The sequence below is a fragment of the Lycorma delicatula genome, chromosome 8, assembly GCF_047948215.1.
Source record: "Lycorma delicatula isolate Av1 chromosome 8, ASM4794821v1, whole genome shotgun sequence".
NCBI lineage: Eukaryota > Metazoa > Arthropoda > Insecta > Hemiptera > Fulgoridae > Lycorma > Lycorma delicatula.
In genome coordinates, this window is record NC_134462.1 from 14,033,956 (window position 1) to 14,060,307 (window position 26,352).

Genomic DNA, 26,352 nt, shown 5'->3' on the forward strand with positions numbered 1-26,352 from the left:
AATCTCATCTAAAGTTAAATATAATCAATAGAATGGCGTGTTCAAATGATTTATGTCGAGCCGGTCCGGTGATAATAATCAGCATGTAGGCCAAAATTGGTATAAACAAATCTTCCGGATATTTCTACGATTTCTTTGGTGTTATTATCGGCAACGTCGTCATTTACGAAAACGTCGATACACAGAATTTTGGCAGATGTACTTTCCCTTCATAGTTTACGCTTCTGTGGTAACGGTAGAGCTGAATCTAGGAAAGTACAAACCGTAAAATAAGAGTAAAAACATATTTTTTTTATGCAAGAGGGTGTTTGTTAGCTACCACAAGATATTTAGAACAAGTCAATATATTTTACGTAAGTCACTCTTGAAAGATACACGGCCACTTTAGAAATTAATAAGAATTCTATGACGTGGGGTTTCTAAGAATTCTAAGCGGTGGGGTTTCCTCGTTGCAAACCGAATATTTTACTGAACATCAGTATACCGAGCCCCTGAAATTACACCGTTTTATATAAAATTGACTCCTTCATTCTTTTGACAGAGGCAGTTTTTCCTCTTTTTTAAATTTCATTATGGCGATACAAAGCGACTGATCGGTGTATGAAATACTACGCATATGAGACCATTAGTTTAGTGCATACAAAGAATCACTGGCTTTTAAATATTTTTAAATACTTTTTTTAAATATTAATTGCATAATTATACATTATTTAGAGTTCGATTGCGAAAAAGATGGAAAGTTCCAGTAAAAAAAATTGGGTCCGAATTAATCAAATTCCATTCATCGAATGATTTTTTTCTATCTTAAAAATTATGCGTTATTAAACAACGTATAATTGAAAAAAAAATCAAAATTTGTTGTAAAAAGTTTGGCTGCCGGTCGAATCCTTTGATCAGATGACGTTTTATCATCAAAATTGTCTGTATTTAGATACAATTGCAAAAAAAAAAATCTATTTTTTTTTATTTTAAATATTTATTATTATTTTACTTTTATTTTTTATATAAAATACGAATATGTCTACGAAACGATTTTTTTTTTTTTTTTTGCTGAATTTGTTTATGTACAATCGGTTTTCTTACTGATATTATAATAAAAAGTCTTACGACAAGACTATTCCTCGAAATAGGATCATCCAATTGATAATCCTCAATGAGTATAAAAAACAGTTAATATGAATAAATACAAGAAAACAATACAGTAATTTATAGTACAGTCAATTTGTATTTTTATTTGAAAATCCTTACCTACCGATTGAAGTTTTTTCCATATGTTAGGGGTGATGAGGGAAGCTTAACTCCAGATATTTAACATCCTCCTCCCATAGATTTTTGAAAAACTCAAAAGTTTTTGAAATGCGTTTTTCTCGTTGAAAAGTTTTCAAACAAAAAATGTAGAGGACATCCCTCTACAATTAATGTCCTTGAAGTTATGCCGTATAATTTGAAATTGAAATACTAGGTGGTGAAGTAGTAAAAAACGTGTTTTTTCAGTTTTTTCACCGGAAAAAATTGGTTTTCGTCTGTATTGCATTTGGAAAAGTTGTTAATCTAAAAAAAAACACAACTTTTATTTAAACAATTTTCTTGTACGACTTACCGTTTTGGAGCTGTAGCTTGTGAAAGTGTGAAAATGTTGTGAATTGGGCACGTGTTCGAAACCGGTCTACTCGTTTACAACGATTTTAGTTTACAACTAAAAACCTTGTAAACGAAGTTGTTTATCTAGAGCTACTAAAGAGCTCTAGATGAAGAGCTTTTAGTTTATATAAGATCTTAGTTTAGGATAAAAAGAATAATAAATATTACGAGTATTATTATAACTAATATTTATTTTTTTTACCCTAAATTTTCTTGAGTTTTTAATGATAAGTACATTGCATATCTGAACGGTATCAGATTAAATATTAATATGTTTAATCGATACTAAGCAGTGATTATAAAAATATCTCTTCAAACCGTTAATGTTTTAATAAAATTTTTCATGTTAATTGTACCGGGAACACATACAAATTGGATTATCAGATGAACTTGCTCTATAAAACATCTCTATCCTTCAATCCGGTAAAGGGTAAAACTTAACGTACGTAAAAAAAATCTAATTGAGAATATCCTTCTTTTACTGAAATCGTTTAAAAATTAAAAACCAGTAAATAAAAAATGGTGATGACGTATTCACAATGCAAAGTATGTTTGCAAAGTGCCTATAATGATAATCATTAATGCAAGCGTGCCGTGCGAAGAACGGTAGAACACGAGGTTGGAAACGATTCGAAATCGAGAGTTCTAAGGTACAAATCCCAGTAAAAGCAGTTAACTTTTACACGGATTTGCACACTAGATCGTGGATACCGGTGTTCTTTGGTGGTTGGGTTTCAATTAACAACACACGTTAGGAACGGTCGACCCGAGACTGTACAAGACTACACTTCATTTATATTCGTACATATCATCTTCATTAATCCTCCGAAGTAATAACTTACGGTGGTTTACGAGACTAAACAGAAAAAGAAAGGACACGAGCCTTGGCGAGTGCCGTAAACTTGCAAGGTTGCATTACCGGTCGTTGTAGAGAGTTACTGTATTTTTTCTACGGGTGAGAATATATTGGGACTATTGATTTAAATCGGTGTTAGAATACATTGTTTACGGAATATTTTTTTAATAATTTTTCAAAAAACAATGCATTTCTGTGGCAGTAGGTTTATAGTTCTGCCTTTTCTTTAATATCGATAGGTGTGAATGAAGACATTTTCTTCCTCAGAATTTGTCGTATTACAGTGTAATGTAGAAACTTAGTTATCTACCGGTGTACTTTCAAATTAACCTCTGCTTGCTAATTATTAAATCGGATTAAAATCAAAGTAAAAACAGCTTATAGATTAGATTAATCAATACTTCTTTGGTCAGTGTTTCAAAAAAGTAGGCTTTGATAGGTTGAACTGCGTGTCATAATAATGAAAATCTATTTCATAATGATCCTCATTATGATACAGGTTCCAGCCGCGTAATTCAAACGCTATAATACAGCTGTAGATAAAATAATTTACCATTTATTCTAATAATTTGGAAATCTTGTGCTTTTTTTATCTAAGTGTAATTATCGATAATGTAATAAATTTTATTATTTTTATAATGTTAAAAATTTATTGTTAAATAATAATTAAAATAATTTTTTGTATTTTCTTTTGTTTTAGGTTTCTGAATGAACGTGAAATACAGAAAAATGGATTGATTTTAAATATTAAAATTTTTGTTATATAAGTAACATCGAGATGAGTAAAATTAATAAAATTAAATTATCCAGTTTAACAGTTTTAAGTGATAATAATTTACCATTGACGTCGCGTATCGTTGATGAAAATGAAACTGAAGGTAATGGCAGTGAAGATGACTGCGATGATGACGATGGTGATAGCGGTAGTGTAAATAGTCGGGATAAAAATGAAACTCTGGATTCTAGTGATGAACTCTTTAAGGACAGAAAAATTTCGCGTAAAAAACGATTAAAAACTGACGAAACAGTTTTATTTAAAAGTAAAAATAGTAGTAGTTGTAAAACCAAAGTTTTTTTTTATAAAAAGGAAAAAAATTGCGATAGTGTCGATAGGCAGTTAGTTACATATAATAATGATAATGATAATGATGACGGTAATGAAGAAGCTTCCGTTGTCGATAGTAACGCTCAAGTGTTTTCACAGGAAGATACATTTAATTTAGATCATTTACTTAATTCTAACAAGTGTCCTTTGTGCCTAAAAATTGACGATAAAATTGTTTCTCATATTAAAAGCTGTTATGTTAAAAAAAAATTATCTCCCCAACAGTTGTTCGATGTGCTTAAATTACAGTGGAAACAAGATAAAGAAAGAGAAGCGATCGGCTTACCTATCGTACCGGAAAAGGTCGCACCTAAGAAGAAATCTTCAAAGAGAAAGGTTTTTTATTTTTATAATTTTTTTTTTAATAATATATATAAGTTATGATTAAAACACAAAGATGTTCTCGTTTTAAAAAAAAGGAACATTTATTTATTTCAATTAATATTTTAAAAATAATTGCATTTACCCGATTAATATTGTACAATTATTCATCCGGCGTATATGCTAATAATGTAATTAATTACCTAAAATAGGACGTTAAAAATTTAACGAACGAGTACATTAAAAAATATATCCGTACGTGGAGAGATCTTAAGTAATACTAAATAATTATTATTATTACAATTAAAATAAAGAGACAAAGGCTGCAGCTGCATTACATTCTTTTACACAGTGGGTTTTCCTGGAATCTAGCGATAAAAAAAAACAACAAAAAAAAACGGAATCTAGCGATAGGCAACACACGTGGCTTATGGAATGTAATGCATCTTCTATTCTCAGTGATATAACTTTTATATGTCTTTTAGATTTAATATTGTGAAAAATAATGAAATGATGTCTCTTTATTATTTTTAAGAATTAAACAGCAATCGTTAAATGCTAGTTTGTACTGGATCGAATATAAGGAAAAATAGCATATGATACCTTAAAAATAGTTAGGTCTAAAAATAATTTAACATTTGTTAAAAAAGCTGACAACACAGTTGTAGGACTTTCTCGTCACTCGGTTAAAGCCGCGTTCCCAAGTGACAGAACGTATCTACGATTTAGAAGACAAAATTAAACACGATTTATTATTTGAGGAAGTTATAGCCGAGTTAGAACACTTTATCTCTAAATAGTGTATCCAATACGATATGCTTATTAATTCTGTTCTTTTTGCAAGTTAAAAGTTCTTTTATATCCAATTATTATGTCCCCTAATCGATTAAACGATATTCTAAAATCGATAGTTTATAAAATATACAAAGGATTACAATTGCCAGTTGTAATTCAATTTTCCTGTCTTTTTTTATTCAGGGCTTACACACATACACATACAACTTAATTAAAAATATTTGTCATTTTATTTAAATTCGCGCGAGTGCGGCGGTACTAGCGGCGACGGCGACGGTCGGCACTAAACTATTTCACTAATTTCACAGCTTAGATCAGCTTAGATAGAACAAATTTCGTTTGTACGGTGAGCACACTGGTGTAGCCGAGCGACTTAGCTCACCATGTACCGAGTCGAACCGGGCGATCGATTGCGAGGCCCAGCCAGACCGAGTTACTTTTTTACGCTTTAAATATTATTCATTATTTAATTTTATCGCCCACATGTGACGTCACATTATAGCAGTAGTTTAGGAACATTTTTTGCTGTGGGTGCGATTTTGCCAAAGTTTTTTTCTCAAATATTGTTATTTTTTAATCGTTAACAGATGTGCCAAAGAAAAATGTGACATTAATTAGGCGAAATCTTGAGATAATGAGGGTGACCTTGTTCTACAACCTCACCCCCTTGACATTTTAAGTAGAAAATTTAAAGGCATCATTACTCCACTTATAGAAGTAATTGCCTAAGTTTGCCAAAATCGGTCCAGTAGTTCTGTAGATATAAGGTGATCTAGAGACCGTACGCGTACATACGAACATTAACATCCGTTAAATTTCCATTCGGTTTTTTGAGTTCCTTAGGTATCAGATCGTCAAGATCCGGTGAAAACCGCATATGCTGAAATTGGAGCGATTGCAATACTTTCCCTTCTAGAGCTCTGCTATAGTGCTATCTAGACGGAAAAATAAAAATTAAGAAATTATAAAAGTGTTTTCTTGCAATTGCAGTAGTAAATTAATTCTAGTGCAGGAAGTTTTCAATTTCTTTCTAAATTGTGGCTTCATCGCTTAACCGCATCCGTTTTCTGTGTTCTCATATTTATGTGGGGTTATCTAAACACTATATAGTGTTTAGTAGAAATTTTACTAAGATTACTTATCTTTTTACTCTACCGGCTCTGTAGTTATTTTTTTTTTGTCTTCAGTCATTTGACTGGTTTGATGCAGCTCTCCAAGATTCCCTATCTAGTGCTAGTCGTTTCATTTCAGTATAACCTCTACATCCTACATCCCCAACAATAAGTTTTACATACTCCAAACGTGGCCTGCCTACACAATTTTTCCCTTCTACCTGTCCTTCCAATATTAAAGCGACTATTCCAGGATGCCTTAGTATGTGGCCTATAAGTCTGTCTCTTCTTTTAACTATATTTTTCCAAATGCTACTTTCTTCATCTATTTGCCGCAATACCTCTTCATTTGTCACTTTATCCACCCATCTGTTTTTTAACATTCTCCTATAGCACCACATTTCAAAAGCTTCTAATCTTTTCTTCTCAGATACTCCGATTGTCCAAGTTTCACTTCCATATAAAGCGACACTCCAAACATACACTTTCAAAAATCTTTTCCTGACATTTAAATTAATTTTTGATGTAAACAAATTATATTTCTTACTGAAGGCTCGTTTAGCTTGTGCTATTCGGCATTTTATATCGCTCCTGCTTCGTCCATCTTTAGTAATTTTACTTCCCAAATAACAAAATTCTTCTACCTCCATAATCTTTTCTCCTCCTATTTTCACATTCAGCGGTCCATCTTTGTTATTTCTACTACATTTCATTACTTTTGTTTTGTTCTTGTTTATTTTCATGCGATAGTTCTTGCGTAGGACTTCATCTATGCCGTTCATTGTTTCTTCTAAATCCTTTTTACTCTCGGCTAGAATTACTATATCATCAGCAAATCGTAGCATCTTTATCTTTTCACCTTGTACTGTTACTCCGAATCTAAATTGTTCTTTAACATCATTAACTGCTAGTTCCATGTAAAGATTAAAAAATAACGGAGATAGGGAACATCCTTATCGGACTCCCTTTCTTATTAGGGCTTCTTTCTTATGTTCAATTGTTATTGTTGCTGTTTGGTTCCTGTACATGTTAGCAATTGTTCTTCTATCTCTGTATTTGAACCCTAATTTTTTTAAAATGCTGAACATTTTATTCCAGTCTACGTTATCGAAAGCTTTTTCTAGGTCTATAAACGCCAAGTATGTTGGTTTGTTTTTCTTTAATCTTCCTTCCACTATTAATCTGAGGCCTAAAATTGCTTCCCTTGTCCCTATACTTTTCCTGAAACCAAATTGGTCTTCTCCTAACACTTCTTCCACTCTCCTCTCAATTCTTCTGTATAAAATTCTAGTTAAGATTTTTGATGCATGACTAGTTAAACTAATTGTTCTGTATTCTTCACATTTATCTGCCACTGCTTTCTTTGGTATCATAACTATAACACTTTTTTTGAAGTCTGATGGAAATTCCCCATTTTCATAAATATTACACACCAGTTTGTATAATCTATCAATCGCTTCCTCACCTGCACTGCGCAGTAATTCTACAGGTATTCCGTCTATTCCAGGAGCCTTTCTGCCATTTAAATCTTTTAATGCTCTCTTAAATTCAGATCTCAGTAAAGTTTCTCCTCTTTCACCCTCTTCGACTTCCTCTCTAACACCATTTTCTAATTCATTTCCTCCGTGTAACTCTTCAATATATTTCACCCACCTATCGACTTTGCCTTTCATATTATATATCGGTGTACCACCTTTGTTTATAACATTATTAAATTTTAATTTATGTACCCCAAAATTTTCCTTAACTTTCCTGTATGCTCCGTCTATTTTACCAATGTTCATTTCTCTTTCCACTTCTGAACACTTTTCTTTAATCCACTCTTCTTTTGCCAGTTTGCACTTCCTGTTTATAGCATTTCTTAATTGCCGATAGTTCCTTTTACTTTCTTCATCACTATCATTCTTATATTTTGTACGTTCATCCATCAGCTGCAATATATCGTCTGAAACCCAAGGTTTTCTACCATTTCTCTTTATTCCGCCTAAGTTTGCTTCTGCTGATTTAAGAATTTCCTTTTTAACATTCTCCCATTCTTCTTCTACATTTTCTACCTTATCTTTTTTTACTCAGACCTCTTGCGATGTCCTCCTCCAAAATCTTCTTACCTCCTCTTCCTCAAGCTTCTCTAAATTCCACCGATTCATCTGACACCTTTTCTTCAGGTTTTTAAACCCCAATCTACATTTCATTATCACCAAATTATGGTCGCTATCAATGTCTGCTCCAGGTTAAGTTTTGCAGTCAACGAGTTGATTTCTAAATCTTTGCTTAACCATGATATAATCTATCTGATACCTTGCAGTATCGCCTGGCTTTTTCCAAGTGTATATTCTTCTATTATGATTTTTAAATTGGGTGTTGGCAATTACTAAATTATACTTCGTGCAAAACTCTATAAGTCGGTCCCCTCTTTCATTCCTTTTGCCCAGCCCGTATTCACCCACTATATTTCCTTCCTTGCCTTCTCCAATGCTTGCATTCCAATCTCCAACTATTATTAAATTTTCATCTCCTTTTACGTGTTTAATTGCTTCATCAATCTCTTCGTATACACACTCTACCTCATCATCATCATGGGCGCTTGTAGGCATATAGACGTTAACAATCGTTGTCGGTTTAGGTTTTGATTTTATCCTTATTACAATGATTCTATCGCTATGCGTTTTGAAATACTCCACTCTCCTCCCTATCTTCTTGTTCATCACGAAACCTACTCCTGCCTGCCCATTATTTGACGCTGAGTTAATGTAGTTATACAATATACTATTTAAGGGAAAGTATGCCGATCGAGTCAAGTTTTGCATACCCCGCTATATTTGTAATTTAGACGTCTCATGACCCATCTTGACAAAAAAAGGACAATATTAGCATTGAAAAATTCCGAAAGGAATATGACGTGCTTTTGCTTGATCTCTCCAGATGGGATTTCAGCCGGTTCGGTTGAAATTTGATATTATACATTTTCTAGTGTTGAGCATTAAGCCATTCGATTTCGGTGAAAAGGAAGAGGAGAAACATTCGTAAGTCACGGGTTCTCGTATCTTAAAATTTTACTCAAAAGAGTAGGTAATCTTTTCACCTCGGGTATTTGTCGCTGGTATTTGGTCTTATTCATATATATACGAAGGGTTGGAGCAAATAACCTTTTTTTTCTAGTTTTTGTTGTTTCAACAAAAATAAAGAAAATGGACTAAAGCCACTTCTTTTACTAATTAGATGAGTCCATTACATTAAAATGTCGCTTTGGTTATGTACGAGGGTCACTCGGTAATTAAACAGACAAATAGGTGTATAACAAAAATGGTTTATTAAATAAATACAATTTTTTTGTCTACTTTTCCACGTAATCCCCAACAATTTCTTTCTCTGGATCTTTTTACGAGTCGTATCCTCTCAGCGAAGGATTCTTTCCCTTGATCTCGAAGCCAGTTACTTTTTTCTTGATTTCTCCGATGAAAGAAGCTTTGCTTCTTTCCAAAGAGATAAAAATCGGAAGGGGCAATGTCACGGCTGTAAGGAGGATGAGGTAGTAGCTCCCTACCCGCTTTGCCAATAGCTTCCAGCGTCAGTTGTGCCGAATGAGGTCGAGCGTTGCCTTTCCTCTGCCATCCCGGATATTTCCTCTTCGACGCGGACTTGACTTTGTTCTCAATCGTGGCTGAGTAGTATAGGCTGTTGATAGTGTATTGCTCTTCCAGATAATCACAGAAAATCGGACCGCGGGCATTCCCAAAAGATAGTTAACATGACCTTATCAGTCGACGGTTGCGATTTGAATTTCTTACGGACAAGAAATTCAAGATGTTTACACTGTATCCTTTGACGCTTGGATCCCGGCTCTAAATGATGTATTCAAGTTTCATTACAGATTAAAATCCTGTCGAAAGTGCGTCACCTTCGTTATTGATACGAATCTTGAGTTCAGTGCAAATGCGAAATCTCTCGCCTTTGTGATAAACGGTAAGCTCTGCGGGAACCCAACTTGCACAAGTCTTACGGTAATTCAGTTTGTTTTGAATGATCGAATGAGTTGTGCTAACACTTACTCGACATTTTTCAGCAGTTTGTTTAACTGTAAGTCGTCGGTCTTCTTGGATAAGCGAATCAATGCGAGAATCTAACGCCGAGGTTGGCACTGTTATCGGACACCCGGAACGGTGCTCGTCGGTCAGACGTTTGCGGCCGCTTTTAAACTTTTCCACCCACGCGTAAAACTTCGCACGGTTCATGCAGCTACTGCCGTATTGTTTGTTCGTTCGAGAGAATATTTCTGACGGTTGTACACTTTCTGAAAATAAAAATCGGATCACTGAACGCCGTTCTTCAAAAGTACTTTCTTCGAGCTGACACGCCGTCGTAACTAAGACTTTAGAGGTTATGTTTATGTAAATATTAATCGAACAGCTGACTAACACTTATTGCAAGGTTGCCAACTAACATTTACAAAAATTTCAGTTGCCTGCATTAAGCGTTTCCTTCACTAAAAATATAAGTCTGTCGAGTGGGAAGTCCTTCGTAACAAGCTTTGCAGTATTATTTATTTAGTTTGTAGTTAGATTTTTTAGCAGTAGGTGTATTTTTACTCGGCTGGCCAAAAAGGAATGTAATGTATTTAGGGTGTATGTTTGTTTCACCGTAGCAGGTCAACGGCTGAGCCGATTTAGTTGTATGACCCTGCGTTGAAATCCTTACGTTAGCGGGAGTGTCATAGGTTATATAAATCTGAATATATATTAATTTATAAATAAAATTAGTATATATTCATATGTATATAGTATTGGAGATTTGCCAGTTGTAGCACAAACTTTAATAAATTGAATTAATGAACTGTGAGCCCCTCTACCACTGTGTCAGCTGGGTTTCAACTGAATGATTCAAATCAATCGAATGAGTAATATTACAAAATATAATGCAATTAAAAATACGTTAAATAAAATAATATTAAATAGATTAAAAAAATTTTTTGTTTAATAAAGCTCTCTGTTTAATTATGGGCTTCCCGTGTGAGGCTAGAGTGATGAGCTGATGCGAGCACCTCGTGCGAGGCTAGACCGTTCATCACAATCACCGGTAACAAACGGGATGCCCCTGAGCTGCTGGCTTGAGAGGTCCAACAGGGTATTCTTATAATATCTCTGCAAACAATCGTCCGATTTTCAAAATTCAAACGGGGTATTTGCTTGTATAATACAAAATTACGGTAGAATTAAACTAGAACAAAAAGAGCTGTTTTTTTTTTCAGCAGTCGCGTTTTTTTAAAATTTTTAATATTTATCTCTTGTTATTAAATTTATTTTCTTTTTTGATTAATTATTTTTGGTTAGTTTATTAATTTAATCATTACATTTTTGCGTTATTGCTCTGCTGTACAGCAAAATCGGTTTTGGATATAACGCTAACATAGGTTATGTATACGTAGTGTGATTTATTTATTTTGTATCGTTTCATTATGGAAAATTAATATTCTCTTAGTTAATTATGAAAATGTAATCGCTCTTTATATATTTAGTCTATTATTACATTTATTTATAGTTTAAGTATAGTTTCGATACAAGTAAATATTAAACTCGTTATTTAGAAATAAGATTGTCGGACAGTAGAGATCAAAATAACAACTTCCGCATATTAAATTACGTAATGCGCTTACTTATTGTTAATGACTCATCGAAGTCAAAACTAAATGTAAAGAATGCGATCATTTAAAATAAGTCGTTCTATTTACTTGTAAATTTATTTCAGCCAAATATATATAGTACCATTACAATAGTTTTTATTTATTTACAGTTTTTTTTTCGGCATTATAATATAAACATATATTCCTGTATGTAAGTAGACTGTATGTATTTTTGTAGGCTGCCGAATTAAATATTAACATAAGCTCACCGAAGCGACGCGAGATTTGATATTATACTAATACGACTTTTTTATTATCAAAAGCAAACCCGGTCGATTAATTTATATTGTATCTGAGTTTACGATAATGTCGTCGAACTCGTCTTCTGATGATACTGTAGCATTTTTTACGGTACTTAATTCACCATATAAACTCGACGCTTGTGCGTGGGAATATGAAATGGAAATTTTGTAGCTTAATAATGCCACGCCTGAATGGGATTCGAACCCGGGGCTTCCGGATGAAAGGCCAAGACGCTACCACTCCGCCATTCTTACGGTTGATAAATATGAATAATAATGACGGCAAAAAATAGCGTTTTTGGTGTGCAACTGTATTTGAGAGAAAATCTCTGCTCCTTATAATTGAAATACGTTACGTGATTTTTTTTTTTACACCCCGACGGAAAACTTCGGTGCCAGAAAAATATACTGTTTGAAATAGCATTTTTACTATAGTATGTAAAATATAGGTTTGTATCGTGTTGTTACCTATTTTTATTTGATTTCTTTTATTTCTTTTTTCATTTTTGTGACGTTTATTGAACCGTGTTTAAAGATTGCATAATTATCTTGGACTTCTTTTGCTGTAATCGTTTAAGTATGAATATAATTCTATCAGAGATGAATATTTAATATTAGTTTTTACATCATCTTTAATTTTATTATTTCTATTTTACAAATATAGTAGTATAAACAAAGCATATTTTTAAACGATCAAAATTATTATTGAACGAAGAGATACAGACGAAGAGTAGGTACGAAGTGTGTGAGAAAAGTAATGAGATTGGTAACACTGCGACCGATCTGGTAGCGCTGTGTCTACCGGTCTGTGGTAGACCGGTTTGTTCATCCCTTCCACGTGCTAAGTACGAGTTTGAACTCCGTTCAGCCAACACATTATTTTTGACGGCGCCATCAGTGAAGCTGTGTTTTTGTTGTGCGTTACGAAAATGGAGCATCGGAATTTAGAGCGACGTTGTGCGATCAAGTTTTGTGTTAAACTTGGGGAATCCGTGAGTGTGACCTTTGAAAAGTTAAACAGGCCTATGGGGAACATTGCTTATCAAGAGCACAAGTTTTCCGCTGGCACAAATCATTGTTGGAAGGCCGAGAATACGTTGAAGATCAACCTCGCTCAGGGAGACCTTTAACTTCAAAATCTGACGAAAACGTTGAGCGTGTGAGGGTTCTTGTGAGATCAGACCGTCGTTTAACAATAAGGATGATTAGGGAACAGTTAAAATTTAAACACTTTCACCGTACATCAAATTTTGACAGACGATTTGGACATGCGAAATTGGTGTCCAAAAACCTCGCAACAGAACAGAAGGACAATCGAAGAAACGTTTGCGTTGATCTTCTTGAGACGATTGACAATGACCAAGAATTCTTCAATCGTGTGATCACAGGTGATGAATTCTGGATATTTGAGTACGATCCTGAAACAAAGCGGTAAAGCGAAGAGTGGCACACCGTCATCTCCTCGATCGAAAAAATGTCGAATAAGCAAATTAAAGATCAAAACCTTGCTGATAAGCTTTTCTGACAGTACGGGTATCGTGCATAAAGAATTTGCTCCTCCAGGACAAACTGTCATCCAAGTGTTTTACAAACGTGTCGTTGAAAAGTTCAGGAAGAGAGTGATTCACGTGAGACCAGACATTGCAGACAAGTGGATGCTTCATCATGACAATGCCCCTGTCACACGGCCATTTCCAACAGGGAATTTTTTACCTCAAAACGCATTCTACGGTTCCTCAACCTCCCTATTCGCCTGATTTGAGTCCTTGTGACTTTCCTTTTCCCAAAATTGAAACATGTCTTAAAAGGACGTCATTTTGGAACTCTGAAGAACATTCAAAAGACTGTGACCGACCAGTTAAAAGCCCTAACAGTTGAAATCTTCCAGTGCTGCTACCATGAGTGGGAACGACTCCGCCGGTGTATAGCTGTCCAAGGAAACTACTTTGAAGGGGAAAATATTGTTTGAAAAAAATAAACTTTGGTAAGTAAAAAGTCAGTCTCATTACTTTTCTCAAACACCTCGTATGTTCAGTTACCAGACAAACAACTCCTTACAGTCCAGCAAAAAATACAACATGCTGTATTGTTGCTTTGTTGTGGGTGGTTGTATAATGTTGGTGGGCGCCGATTCATACACTTAAATTTATTTATTCATCTTCGAAACATCTTGTTCCTGTCATAATGCTATCAGATCATCACTATAAGCACTCAGTTATTATTTCTTGAAACAAGGTATTTCCCCTAACTGAATACTTATTACATTGATAAACATAATTTTTGTTTCCTAACACCCATGATTTTAATCTGTTTTTGATGCTGAAAATGAATATGAACTCAGAATCTTTCTATCACCCTCCTCCTTATTTGAAAAATGTTTTAATTTTAATTAAAAGATTTTTTCCATTTTTCAACATATAGTTAGCATTTTAAGCTCATATATTGTAATTTGTTAGCTTATTTTTTATCGTTTAACTTTAACGTAATTTGTAAACTATAAGTAAACAATACTAGACAAAAAATTAAATCATATTGTAGTCACATATTATGACATCATATCTAATACTGAAAAGATACTTCATGGACAAGATTAATCATGTCTATGCAGGTCAAAACATGTAGCTGAAAACACCGCTGTGTTGTTAGTATTAAGCACAGGATTCAGGAATGAATTAATTTTGTTCAGTCTCAGTGTTGCCTTAAGTTTGTTAATAGTGCAATGTCATAGTGCGTTGAAATTGTGTAAATGATATGGATGCCTTTTGTTATGTATGTGATGATTTTACCATAAAATCAAATGGAAAAAACATAACACCATTATTTAAAAAAATATATCATGTGTACTTTCAGAGTAAAATTGGTGATCAGGATAAGAGGTGGGCTCCTCATATAGTATGCACTAATTTTTCTGTATATTTAAGAGGATGGCTAAAAGGTACACAGAAGGCTTTGCCATTTGGTGTACCTATATGGTTTGGCGTGAAGCAAAGGATCAAGTAGCCAACTGTTAGTATAACAAGTGTGTCTGGAATTTTTAAAAATCTAAACATACTGTAAGATATGCTTTCTTGCTATCTGAAATCAGGCCTGTACCTCACCGTGGAATTATTCCAGTTCTTGAGCCACCTGTGAATGTATGTTTCGAAAGCAGTAATGAAGAATCAGGCAGTACTGAAGAAGACAACAATGATTTTGATTTTGAATGAATTTTGATTAATGTAAATGAAGTGTAGTCTTGTACAATCTCAAATCGACTATTCCTAAGATGTGTGGTTAATTGAAACTCTACTACCAAAGAACACCGGTATCCACGCTCCAGTATTCAAATCCATATAAAAGTAACTGTCTTAACTAGGATTTGAACCTTAGAACTCTTGACTTTGAAATCAGCTGAAGCATAATTTTTGATCACACCTTATAACATTACTTCAACTCAGGAAAGGAATTTATATCAATTATTTCAAATAAAGAATAGTTTATTGAAAACAATTTTATTTTAAAACTTTATTATTAATTATTTCAATGCTTAGGAGTAATTGTTTGTTTTTTTGGATATCTATTGTGGTGAAGACCCAGCAATCAAGGCCAGCTAGTATTAAATCAGACGATAGCCGATTCACATTGGTAATCCTGTGGGAAAGTAAGTTTTTCATAGGTGGAAATATAATAAATGTTTAGTAGATGAATAAGTTGCACAGGTTATACTTTATTCGGTTATTTAAATATATTAATTGTATTTATGTTTTTGTAAATATTTATGTGTTAATGGGTTTTGAATATTAACAGCTTCCTACTGCTGGAGAAGGTTCTAGTATTGATTTAGCATTAGCTCTTTCAATGTCTTTAAAAGAGGCACAAGATAAAGCGATTGAAGAAGCCAATTTATTAATATCTGGATTACAAGAAGAAACAGGTCGAGCTTTAAGTAATCTTCATCAATTCGGTTTTGAATATTCAGGTATTTTTATATCTACTGTATTTATTATACTATTTTTCTGTTAGTCAATTATTATGTTGCATTTTTTCATATATTCTGACATTTTTTTATAATAGTAGGTTTTCTTTAGATAAGTGTTGGGTAAAGTTAACCAAAAAACACACAGCTAGGATTTGCCAAAAGAAATTGGACTTTATTGAAAATAAAACAAATGAACTTATGTTAGAATCATAACCTTAAAACATAAAAAGAAATTATGAAATTAACATAACTTAATGATACTTAACATATAGCTGAATCAACATATGAACAATGATGTTAAATGAAAAAATACATGAGTATACATTTTTTAAATACACAATGTAACAAAGCCTGAAAACAAGAGAACATAAAACACCTTATTTTCAAAGTAGATACTTAAAACATAACATCAATAGAAAGTGGAACTGGAAAACAGTTGCACTACTAACATATACTGTAATATGAAAATTAGCAATGAACAGATGTCATTAGCTTAGAAAAAATTAATTACAATAATTTCAGTATAAAAAGGCGTTAATTACAATATAATCACATTAAAATAAGTAATAATATAAATAGAGTTCATTTTGGTAAATAAGCATTCTTGAAAATATAAAAATTACAAAGTCCTAAAACATACCTGCACATCAGGAGTAATTTGCTTTAGGTTAATTTACGAGAAGTATTATGAATACAGTGCATGAGTAGCAAAGAATTAATCTCGGCGATTAACAAGTTACAAAAATAAATTATAGAGTTAATTACAATAACAAATCGTAATAATTAAACATGTAAAATAGGTAAGCCATCTATCATGATTGCACTTAAGTGAATAAATGCTTTTTTAAACTAAACTTGAAATCGAAAGGTATAAGGTATGATGAACTGAATGTTCCACAAATTTTAATGATAAAATAACTATTTTAACGTAATAAATAATGAAAATAGAACTTGCCTGTAGCACACAAATAATATCAAGATGCGAACTCGTGAATGAAGGTAAATGAATACATACAGTAATCCTGGGCGTAGTCCGCACTGGTGTATCAGGAATACAGGGGTGTGACGCGGATTAGTGGTAGAATAATACGTAGCATCTCAGATATGTAGCGACGAGTTTGGAGATTCTGCATTGATGAAAATAATCTGCAGCTCGAGAATATTCGGCGTCGATAGAATTGGCAGCGTGTAGTGATTGAAACACTTTCCACAGAGACGTAATGTAGAATTAGAAGAATAAGTTAACGAAGAAACGAGGCAAAACAAAACATTGAGATCGGTGAAATTACGAGACACTGCCGAGTAAGAGCTGGAGAATATTTAGACAGAGAAATAATACCGCAACGTTTATGCGGGTATGAATGCGATGAAAATATTATCACAAAGTTTGAGAGAGAATGGCCATAGGCGACTGTACAGGAGGAATGTTGGATCTACTCTGCAGAAAAGATGGCGTGAAAGAAAAGAGGGGGAAACCAGATCCAGGTAGTGGACAGGAGAGAGTGTGAGTAAAAAACAAGAGATGTGTGCATGTATTAGTACGGGAACGAATGAATAACGGGTGTGTGAAAAGGGTAGCCAAAAATAATTCGAGAAATGAATACACGTGGTCACTAAGGATGACGGAAGCAGACAGTCTGGCTGGCGCCAGAAGTGTCGAACACGAGAACAAATAATCAAACAGGTACAAATTACAAGCCCAAAATACAAACCATAGTAAAATTTACTATGCCTGTAACAAACAACATGACCCAACCCTAGCTTTGAATTCATTGGAAATAACGGAGCTTTACGCATGGCGTAAACAATAAGTAATATTTCTGTATTTAGCTAAATTTTGCTAATGCAGCTGCTAATAAAGCTTGCACTTGACTAGTCTTCATAGAACATATGATGCAGTCTGATTGTGCACTCTGAAACATTATTCGGTCAGTGCAGTGTGGCAAGATGAGCGATCGACTGATGATAAGGTTCCCTCATTAATTGTGCTGTGCTACTGGTGATGTTGTGTACAAATCAGTTGTCAAGAAGAGGTTTTTCCTTTGCTATCTGTGTGTAGGATGTGCGAGGTTGACGAATAGATCCCCATGCCATGTGATGTTGCTTTGATTTGCCTCTTAGATAAATTGCTGCACAATGTGTGCAGCAATTGTATTTTATGAAGCATTGCAATGTATATTCAACTTACCACCTTATATTGAAGTATTTTGATTGAGTGAGTGATGTATGGTTGAAATTAACACTCTTTAATCTCCTACTTTGAAATATTAATACCCCTTACTTATATTTTAAAATATTTTCTTATCACTATTTCACTTAAGCTTTGTTTTATTTTTGTTTGTGGTGTTATATTTTTGAATCCCAGTTTGTTATTTCTTCTGTTTAAGGAGTCCATTTATAATCTCTTACTGTGTGTATATTTTTTTATAATATTTAACATGTTAATTGTTTTTTAATTTTATCAGTTGGTCATATTACTTCAAGACAAACCAAAAAAATTAAATTTTTTATTTATTTTAAAAAGTTCATTACTTTTACAAAATTCTCCACTTACCATGATTTACTTCCTGGATCATAAAACATCTGATCAAGGTATCCAAATCATATCCATATTTCATATTTAATTTAATGAGTGGATGAAGTAATTACTTCCCCAATGATTCATTGGGGAAGACCTTGCCGTTGGTGAGGGAGCTTGAGTGCTCAGTGATACAGAATAGCTGGACTGAAGGTGTAACCATATCAGAGAGGTATTTGTTGAGAGCCAGACTAAGGAATGATTCCTGAAAAAGGGCAGCAGCTCTTTCAGTAGTTAAGGGCATAGGTCAGGACGACTTAAATGGCTATACCAACATCATTCAATCCTCTTGAGTACTGCGCATCTGAAATCAATGGAAAACATAACTGCTTTTTCCAAGAAAATTTAGCTCTCTGCATTTTCATTTAAAAATGATGGAGGCGAGGCGCCTTCCTTGGTAAAATATTCTTTAGGTAAACTAGTCCCCTGTTCGGATTTCCGAGTGAGGACTACTAAGGAAGGGGTCACCAGAAAATTAAAAAATAACATTCTACGAGTCAGAGCGTGGAATGTTAGAAGTCTAAAAAAGGTTGGTAGGTTGGAAAATTTAAAGAGGGAAACAGGTAGGATAAATTTAGATGTAGCAGGAATTAGCGAGGTTCGGTAGGAATAGGAAAATGACTTTTGGTCAGGTGATTTTAGAATAATTAACTCAAATAATGGGCAGGCAGGAGTAGGTTTCGTAATGAACAAGAAGATAGGGAAGAGAGTAGGGTATTTCAAAACGCATAGCGATAGAATCATTGTAATAAGGATAAAATCGAAACCTAAACCAACAACGATTGTTAATGTCTATATGCCTACAAGTGCCCATGATGATGATGAGGTAGTATGTATACGAATAAATTGATGAAGCAATTAAACACATAAAAGGAGAGATGAAAATTTAATAATAGTTGGAGATTGGAAAAGGCAAGGAAGGAAATATAGTGGGTGAATATGGGCTGGGCAAACGGAATGAAAGAGGGGACCCACTTATAGAGTTTTGCACAAAGTATAATTTAGTAATTGCCAACACGCAGTTTAAAAATCATAATAGAAGAAATATGCACATGGAAAAAGCCAGGTGATACTGCAAGGTATCAGATAGATTATATCATGGTTAAGCAAAGATTTAGAAATCAACTCGTCTCTGCAAAACTTACTGTGTAGCAGACATTGATAGCGACCATAATTTAGTGTTAATAAAATGTAGATTGGGGTTTAAAAACCTGAAGGAAAGGTATCAGATGAATCGGTGGAATTTAGAGAAGCTTGAGAAAGAGGTGGTAAAGAAGATTTTTGAGGAGGACATCGCAAGAGGTCTGAGTAAAAAAAGATAAGGTAGAAAATGTAGAAGAAGAATGGGAGAATGTTAAAAAGGAAATTCTTAAATCAGCAGACGTGAACTTAGGCAGAACAAAAAGAACTGGTAGAAAATCCTGGATTTCAGGCGATATATTGCAGCTGATGGATGAATGTAGAAAATATAAGAATACTAGTGACGAAGAAAGTAAAAAGAACTATCGACAGTTAAGAAATACAATAAACAGGAAGTGCAAACTAGCGAAAGAAGAGTGGATAGAGAATGAACATTGGTAAAATACACTGAGCATACAGGAAAGTTAAGGAAAATTTTGTGGTACATAAATTAAAATTTAATAATGTTAATAAACAAAGGTGGTACACCGATATATAATATGAAAGGCAAAGTCGATAGGTGGGTGAAATATATTGAAGTGTTATACGGAGGAAATGAATTAGAAAATGGTGTTAGAGAGGAAGTCGAAGAGGGTGAAAGAGGAGAAACTTTACTGAGATCTGAATTTAAGAGAGCATTAAAAGATTTTAATGGCAGAAAGGCTCCTGGAATAGACTTACTGCACAGTGCAGGTGAGGAAGCGATTGGTAGATTATACAAAGAAACTGGCGTGTAATATTTATGAAAAAAGGGAAGTTCAGTCAGACTTCAAAAAGAGTGTTATAGTCATGATACCAAAAAAAGCAGGAGCAGATAAATGTGAAGAATACAGAACAATTAGCTTAATTAGTTCTGCGTAAAAAATTATAACTAGAATTGTGTACAGAAGAATTGAGAGGAGAATGGAAAAAGTGTTAGGAGAAGATCAGTTTGGTTTCAGGAAAAGTATAGGGACAAGGGAAGCAATTTTAGGCCTCAGATTAATAGTAGAAGGAATAGTAAAGGAAAACAAACCAACATACTTGGCGTTTATAGACCTAGAAAAGGCATTCGATAACGTAGACTAGAATAAAATGTTCAGCATTTAAAAAAAATTAGAGTTCAAATACAGAGATAGAAGAACAATTTCTAACATTTACAGGAACCAAACAGCAACAGTAATAATTGAAAAACATAAGAAAGAAGCCGTAATAAGAAAAGGAGTCCGATAAGGATGTTCCCTATCCCCGTTACATTTTAATCTTTACATAGAACTAGCAGTTAATGATGTTAAAGAACAATTTAGATCCGGAGTAACAGTACAAGCTGAAAAGATGCTACGATTTGCTGATGATGTAGTAATTCTAGCTGAGAGTAAAAAGGATTTAGAAGGAACAATGAGCGGCATGGATGGAGTCCTACGCGAGAACTACCTCATGAAAATAAACGAGAACAAAACGAAAGTAATGAAATGTAGAAATAAAGAAGATGGACCACTGAATGTAAAAATAGGGGAAAAAAAGATTATGGAGGTAGAAGAATTTTGTTAATTGGGAAGTAGAATTACTAAAGATGGACAAATTAGGAGTGATATAAAATGCCGAATAGCACAGGCAAAATCAGTCTTCAGTCAGAAATGTAATTTGTTTACATCAAAAATTAATTTAAACATTAGGAAAAGATTTTTGAATGTATATGTTTGGAGCTTAGCTTTATATGGTAGTGAAACTTGGACGATCGGAGTACCTGAGAAGAAAAGATTGGAAGCTTTTGAAATGCAGTGCTATAGGAGAATGTTAAAAATCAGATGGGTGTATAAAGTGACAAATGAAGAGGTATTGCGGCAAATAGATGAAGAAAGAAACATTTAGAAAAATATAGTTAAAAGAAGAGACAGTCTTATAGGCCACATATTAAGGCATCGTGGATGAGTCGCTGTAATATTGGAGGGACAGGGAAAATGAAATATTGTGCAGGCAGGCAACGTTTGGAGTATGTAAAACAAATTGTTAGGGATGTAGGATGTATGGGGTATACTGAAATGAAACGACTACCACTAGATAGGGAATCTTGGAGAGCTGCATAAAACCAGTCAAATGACTGAAGACAAAAAACAAAAAGAAGTAATTAATATCAAGTTCATTTCATTTTGTGTTAAATATTCTCAAAAATATTGTGTGAACCCTATTAACCCAAAATATAAATGAAATAATGACAGTATTTTTATTATTTTTAATTTAAAATGAATAATAATATCAAAATAAATAATGGTTATAGAAAATAATTACTCTTTTGCTAAGTCGTAAACGTACATGATTTTATGAGTTAACAGGTAATTTTGAATTGCAAAGCTGTAATTTGAATCTGTATATCTATTTTAATATCATTTTTTTCTCCACTCAGTGTTGTATAGTTACAATGGAGCATTAATTGAAAGTGTATTATATTTATAAAAGGATTTTATTGTAATGGTATTGTTGTGAAGCTGTGCGACAAGATTTTCATTATCGCTTTCAACTTTAATTTTAATATCCAGTTTCATCAGCTCATTCTGGGAGCTGATGCCACACAGAAGACACGGGTTGAAGATTTTGAAGCTACAGGTTCAGTATCGAGGAAACATGTCTATATCCAAGTGCCACAAACTGTCAAGCGAGTCAGAGCCTCATTCTTCAAATTTAACAGTGTTCTGCACAGTAAGATCCTTCGTGATTACTCTTTTCATCTGTCAATACTTGTGAAACTGTTAGGCTCTACGGTTTCAATAAAAATGGAGCTAGAACCATTAGGATGGAATATCAGTTAATGGTTTCTATAAGATCTTTTTGGAAATTGTATTGTGTTCTGCAATAGTGATCACCAGATCACTATTCCAGAATCGTGACATCACCAGATCTTTTGACATTTGATTTACTTTTTATGGACATTTTTAAAAATTCAAATGCTCCCCATCACTTCATAGTATTAATGAACGAAAGGTTAGGATTCTTTAAGTGGTTGAAGCGATATCTTTCAAGATGTCGCAGCGAGTTACAGTGAATTTGCATTCATGAATGAAAGGGTATGTACTTATAAATGGTTATCATCCGCAGAATGTTGATAGCATCACATATAGGATATTGTCTTTAAGAAATAATCATTAAGTGAACAGTGTAGTTGTATACTTCTCTTGTAAATCTGAAAATAAAAAATAAAAATCTTCTATTATATATTTATTTAAATTACTTTCTTCTGTGTGCTACTATGCATTAATTTTAAATATACATGTGAAGTATCATTATTCCACTTGAAAACGTTGGCTTGGTAGATAGGATGCAGATCAGTGGGGAGGTAATCTAGCTGTGACTGTATTGTGAGTTTTTTACTTGTTACATATGTTTTCACCTTACACAAAGAGAGGTATCTAGAATTGTTACAATGGTCAAATATTTTGAGCATTGTAAAATGGATCATTGTTTCAAAAACGATGAAAAAAAGCCCAGCTTTTGCTGCTAATTTGAGTACTTTTATTAGACTAGTCGCACTGTATCTTTGTTAGTTCTCATTTTTTAATAAAGATAAAAAATTGCAGATAAGACTATTTTATACATTATCTGTTTTATAAATAATTTAATTTCATTGGTGAAATTTTTCTTAAAAAAAAAGCAAAGATTATCTTTAGATAAAATAGCTTTCCCTTTCCTTTACTACTAACATGAACTACAGTCATATAAAATACATAAAAAAATGTCTAAAATTGTAAATGTGCGCCATCAACTGTATAACTAATATTTTTTTGCTGCCCTTGTCAGATTTGGGTATTTTTGGACCAACTTCTCTCTAATTTTTCAAGTATTATTCTTTCAGTCAGAAATGGTTATTTAAATTTTTTTTTAATTTTGGGCTTGTTCCTTTTATTGAGTTAGTTAAGAAAATTTATATAATGAAAAGGTAGTCATTATTGTTGTGGATAATTAATTGATTTTACTGATAAAAATGTGAGATATTTTATTTTGAAACTGAAAAAGTACAATAAATGTAGTAAGAAAATGATTAATGTTTTGAGCAGAAAGGCGTGATGTAGTCCCTACATTATATTATAGCACCTTTTCCTCTTCAGCAGTTATTTTAAAAGAATTTTTCTTTTAAATACCACATCATAACTGTCATAATAATTGTTACTTTTTTAAGTATTGTGTGCATTTTCTTATTCACCGTATCAAAACGAAGATAACAATTTAAAAAAAAAATAATTTTGACTGAAATAGGTAATACTTGGAAAAAGAATTTTGATAAATGTTGATTGAAAAATACCAAAATTGGGTGAGGGAAATAAAAAAAAGGTTTATTAGCCGATAAAAAGGGCATATTTTTAGAAATTTTTTTATACATTTTACAATGGTGTAGATTCAAATTATATTAATTTTTTTTGCTGGTGTAGGGGAAATCTTTTACAGGCACCATGTAGGGTCTCATACCTTATAGTAGTGTGGAGACTCTCCCTTGCAGGCCTACCCACTAAAAGTGGGTAGGAGAGTCTCCATTCCCATTCTCTACCCCATTCCCTCTATAATATGAGATGCCAGGCCCACCTTATGGTATTATCACAGCACCCCCATGTGTCTTGTCTCCTTCCGCGCCTCCATTGCTGCCCTCAAGCCTTGCATTTTGACCTCTTTGCAAGAGACACTCAGAGGTGGCTGTTTACTCCTGGATGCCAACTTGGTTCAGATGATCTTAACCAGGATTGTGGACAGTGCATGCCACGATCGTTTGGTCTAAAGCATAATGATGTTCTGTGAGGTAAGTACGCCGAATTCTTTTCACCATTCTTTTCTATGCTGTAAAAACTTATGGCACACAAACACTGTATGTTCTTTGGTGTCCTCCTTCCCACAGTAATCACAATCTGTGAAGGATCTCGGTATCGGCGTACACAAGTATGCCTCGAAATATCTGTGACTGGTAAGAAACCGGGTCAACTCGTATTCTAGTTCCCTGTATTTTCAGCACAACCATCTTTGCCTTCTCTGTCAGGATCAATCTGTAGGTTCATCTGCCTTTCATTGATCGATACCATCTCTCCTGCCACCATTTCATTAAAAATTGTATTAAAAAATATTTTACCCATATATTTCAACCGTAGAATTTTCCTAAACAGTCTTCATGTTTGATTCAAAAACAAACAGTCGTTCAGTCTCTTGGTAAATATTGCCCAGTTTTCAGTGATTTATAAATCAGTTTTTTTAATCAAGTAATAAGTCGGATAATTCTGTGTTTCTTGGTATGTAAAATATTTTTTCTCTGATTGTTTATTTTATTGTAGTATTATTGAACTACAATGTGTATTTTAATGAAGGTGAAATCGATGAAATAATTCATAAAAAAATTGCAGACCTTTGTGAGGAACTTAATCTGAGACTATCAATTCTAGAAGTTAAACTTGTTAATCGCTATACCAAACGGTTTACCTTTGTAAACAAATGTATTGTTTTATGCACAATCGGTTGATGTTGCGATTTATTTTTAATTATTAAAGGTAGATGGTACTGGGTAGAGATTATATAAATTCTTTATTTACTTATCTTTTTTCATTTTATTATTTCAGTATTTTGTACCATTTTCTTTTAATTAATTTTTTCCCTTATCGGTATGAGATGGGTTGTTGTTAAAGATCGATATAGAACCGACCGCTATGGTTTTATTTCTATAACGTTGCAGATGAATACTATTATGCTATTAGGAAGGCTAATGATAACAAGGTAAAGGCTTACTGACGATGAAGAAATAAAACTTAGCCGATTATGTTCAAGCAAAAGGTCCTGGAAAATTTTTTCACATATTTTTTGTTATATCAACATGGTGGTCGACTTTGACACATTCATGCAATTATAATTTGAAAGCAAGGACACTTTATAACTAAACAGTATAATAAGTAATATAATACAGTAAGAAATTAAAATCAGCTGTCATGCAAGCATATACATTAGAATATAACAATAGAATCCACCCAAAACTGACACTAAGGGTGAATCTACGGGTAACGTAGGTCACGTAGGGTGAAGAATACATAACGCCTAATTTTGATTTGCAAAACAACAGATGAATTTTCTACAAAAAAAAATTTTTTCTACCTTAGACTAGGCAACTGTGGTGTAATTATTTACCTTATTAATTAATTATTAATCATAAAAAATAATTTTATTAACTTTTCCATGGGTATCTGTTTATCCAAGTACGGTTTACAAACTTAGATGAAAAATTACTAAAAGTACCTTATAAAGTAGTAAAATTTTATTGAATATTATGATGTTTTTTATAAAATATATTTAATATTTTATTATGACATTCATATTGTAGTGGAATATATTGTGGTTTTTTTTTTTAATTAGGTAAAAAAACAACTGGTGGTAAACCATTGACATTATTACAGACACGTACAAAAGAAGACCGTGAAAGAATTGTAACAGAAAAGGTGGCTATGGTTTTAATGGATGAAGATGATCATTTTGAAATTGATGATCATAAATTCATCGCCAGTTCTACACCGAAATCTACTAAGTTACGAAAACATTATCATAAGGTATTTATAATTTATTAATACTATTAAAAAAATAAAATGTAGAAAAATTCATTTATCAAATCATCCTCCTTCAAATGACCTATTTTTCGATATAAGATCATTGCACTCCGAAGTTCCCATGGAGGGGGATGACACAAAAATTTTACGGTCAGGTTGGTTTATGATACATTATTTATAATATAAAATTTAATGTTAAAAAACTTCACACTACGAAAACCCTAACCAAAGTGGCAGCCATCTAACAACAATTAAAGGCTTTTTCTATTTTTAATATTTCTCACAGCCAATTTTAAAAGTGGCCTACAGCATACCCTAATTATTGGTCTCATATTAAAAAAATAGATTT

At 33.2% G+C, this 26,352-nt stretch overlaps 1 protein-coding gene across 7 annotated transcripts in view; it reads left to right on the forward strand.

The window, feature by feature from the left end:
* LOC142329602 (uncharacterized) overlaps window positions 1-26,352 on the forward strand; it is a 97,211-nt gene that overhangs the window by 43,380 nt on the left and 27,479 nt on the right. For all 7 annotated transcript variants that reach the window (XR_012757529.1, XM_075374318.1, XM_075374314.1 and 4 more), the window contains 3 exons: window positions 3,198-3,938; window positions 15,536-15,707; window positions 25,816-26,006. Coding sequence is in view for 6 of the 7 variants with exons in the window: in XM_075374318.1 (XP_075230433.1) it covers window positions 3,276-3,938; window positions 15,536-15,707; window positions 25,816-26,006 (1,026 nt within the window). In the remaining variant the exon portion in view is untranslated. The remainder of the gene's footprint in view (window positions 1-3,197; window positions 3,939-15,535; window positions 15,708-25,815; window positions 26,007-26,352) is intronic.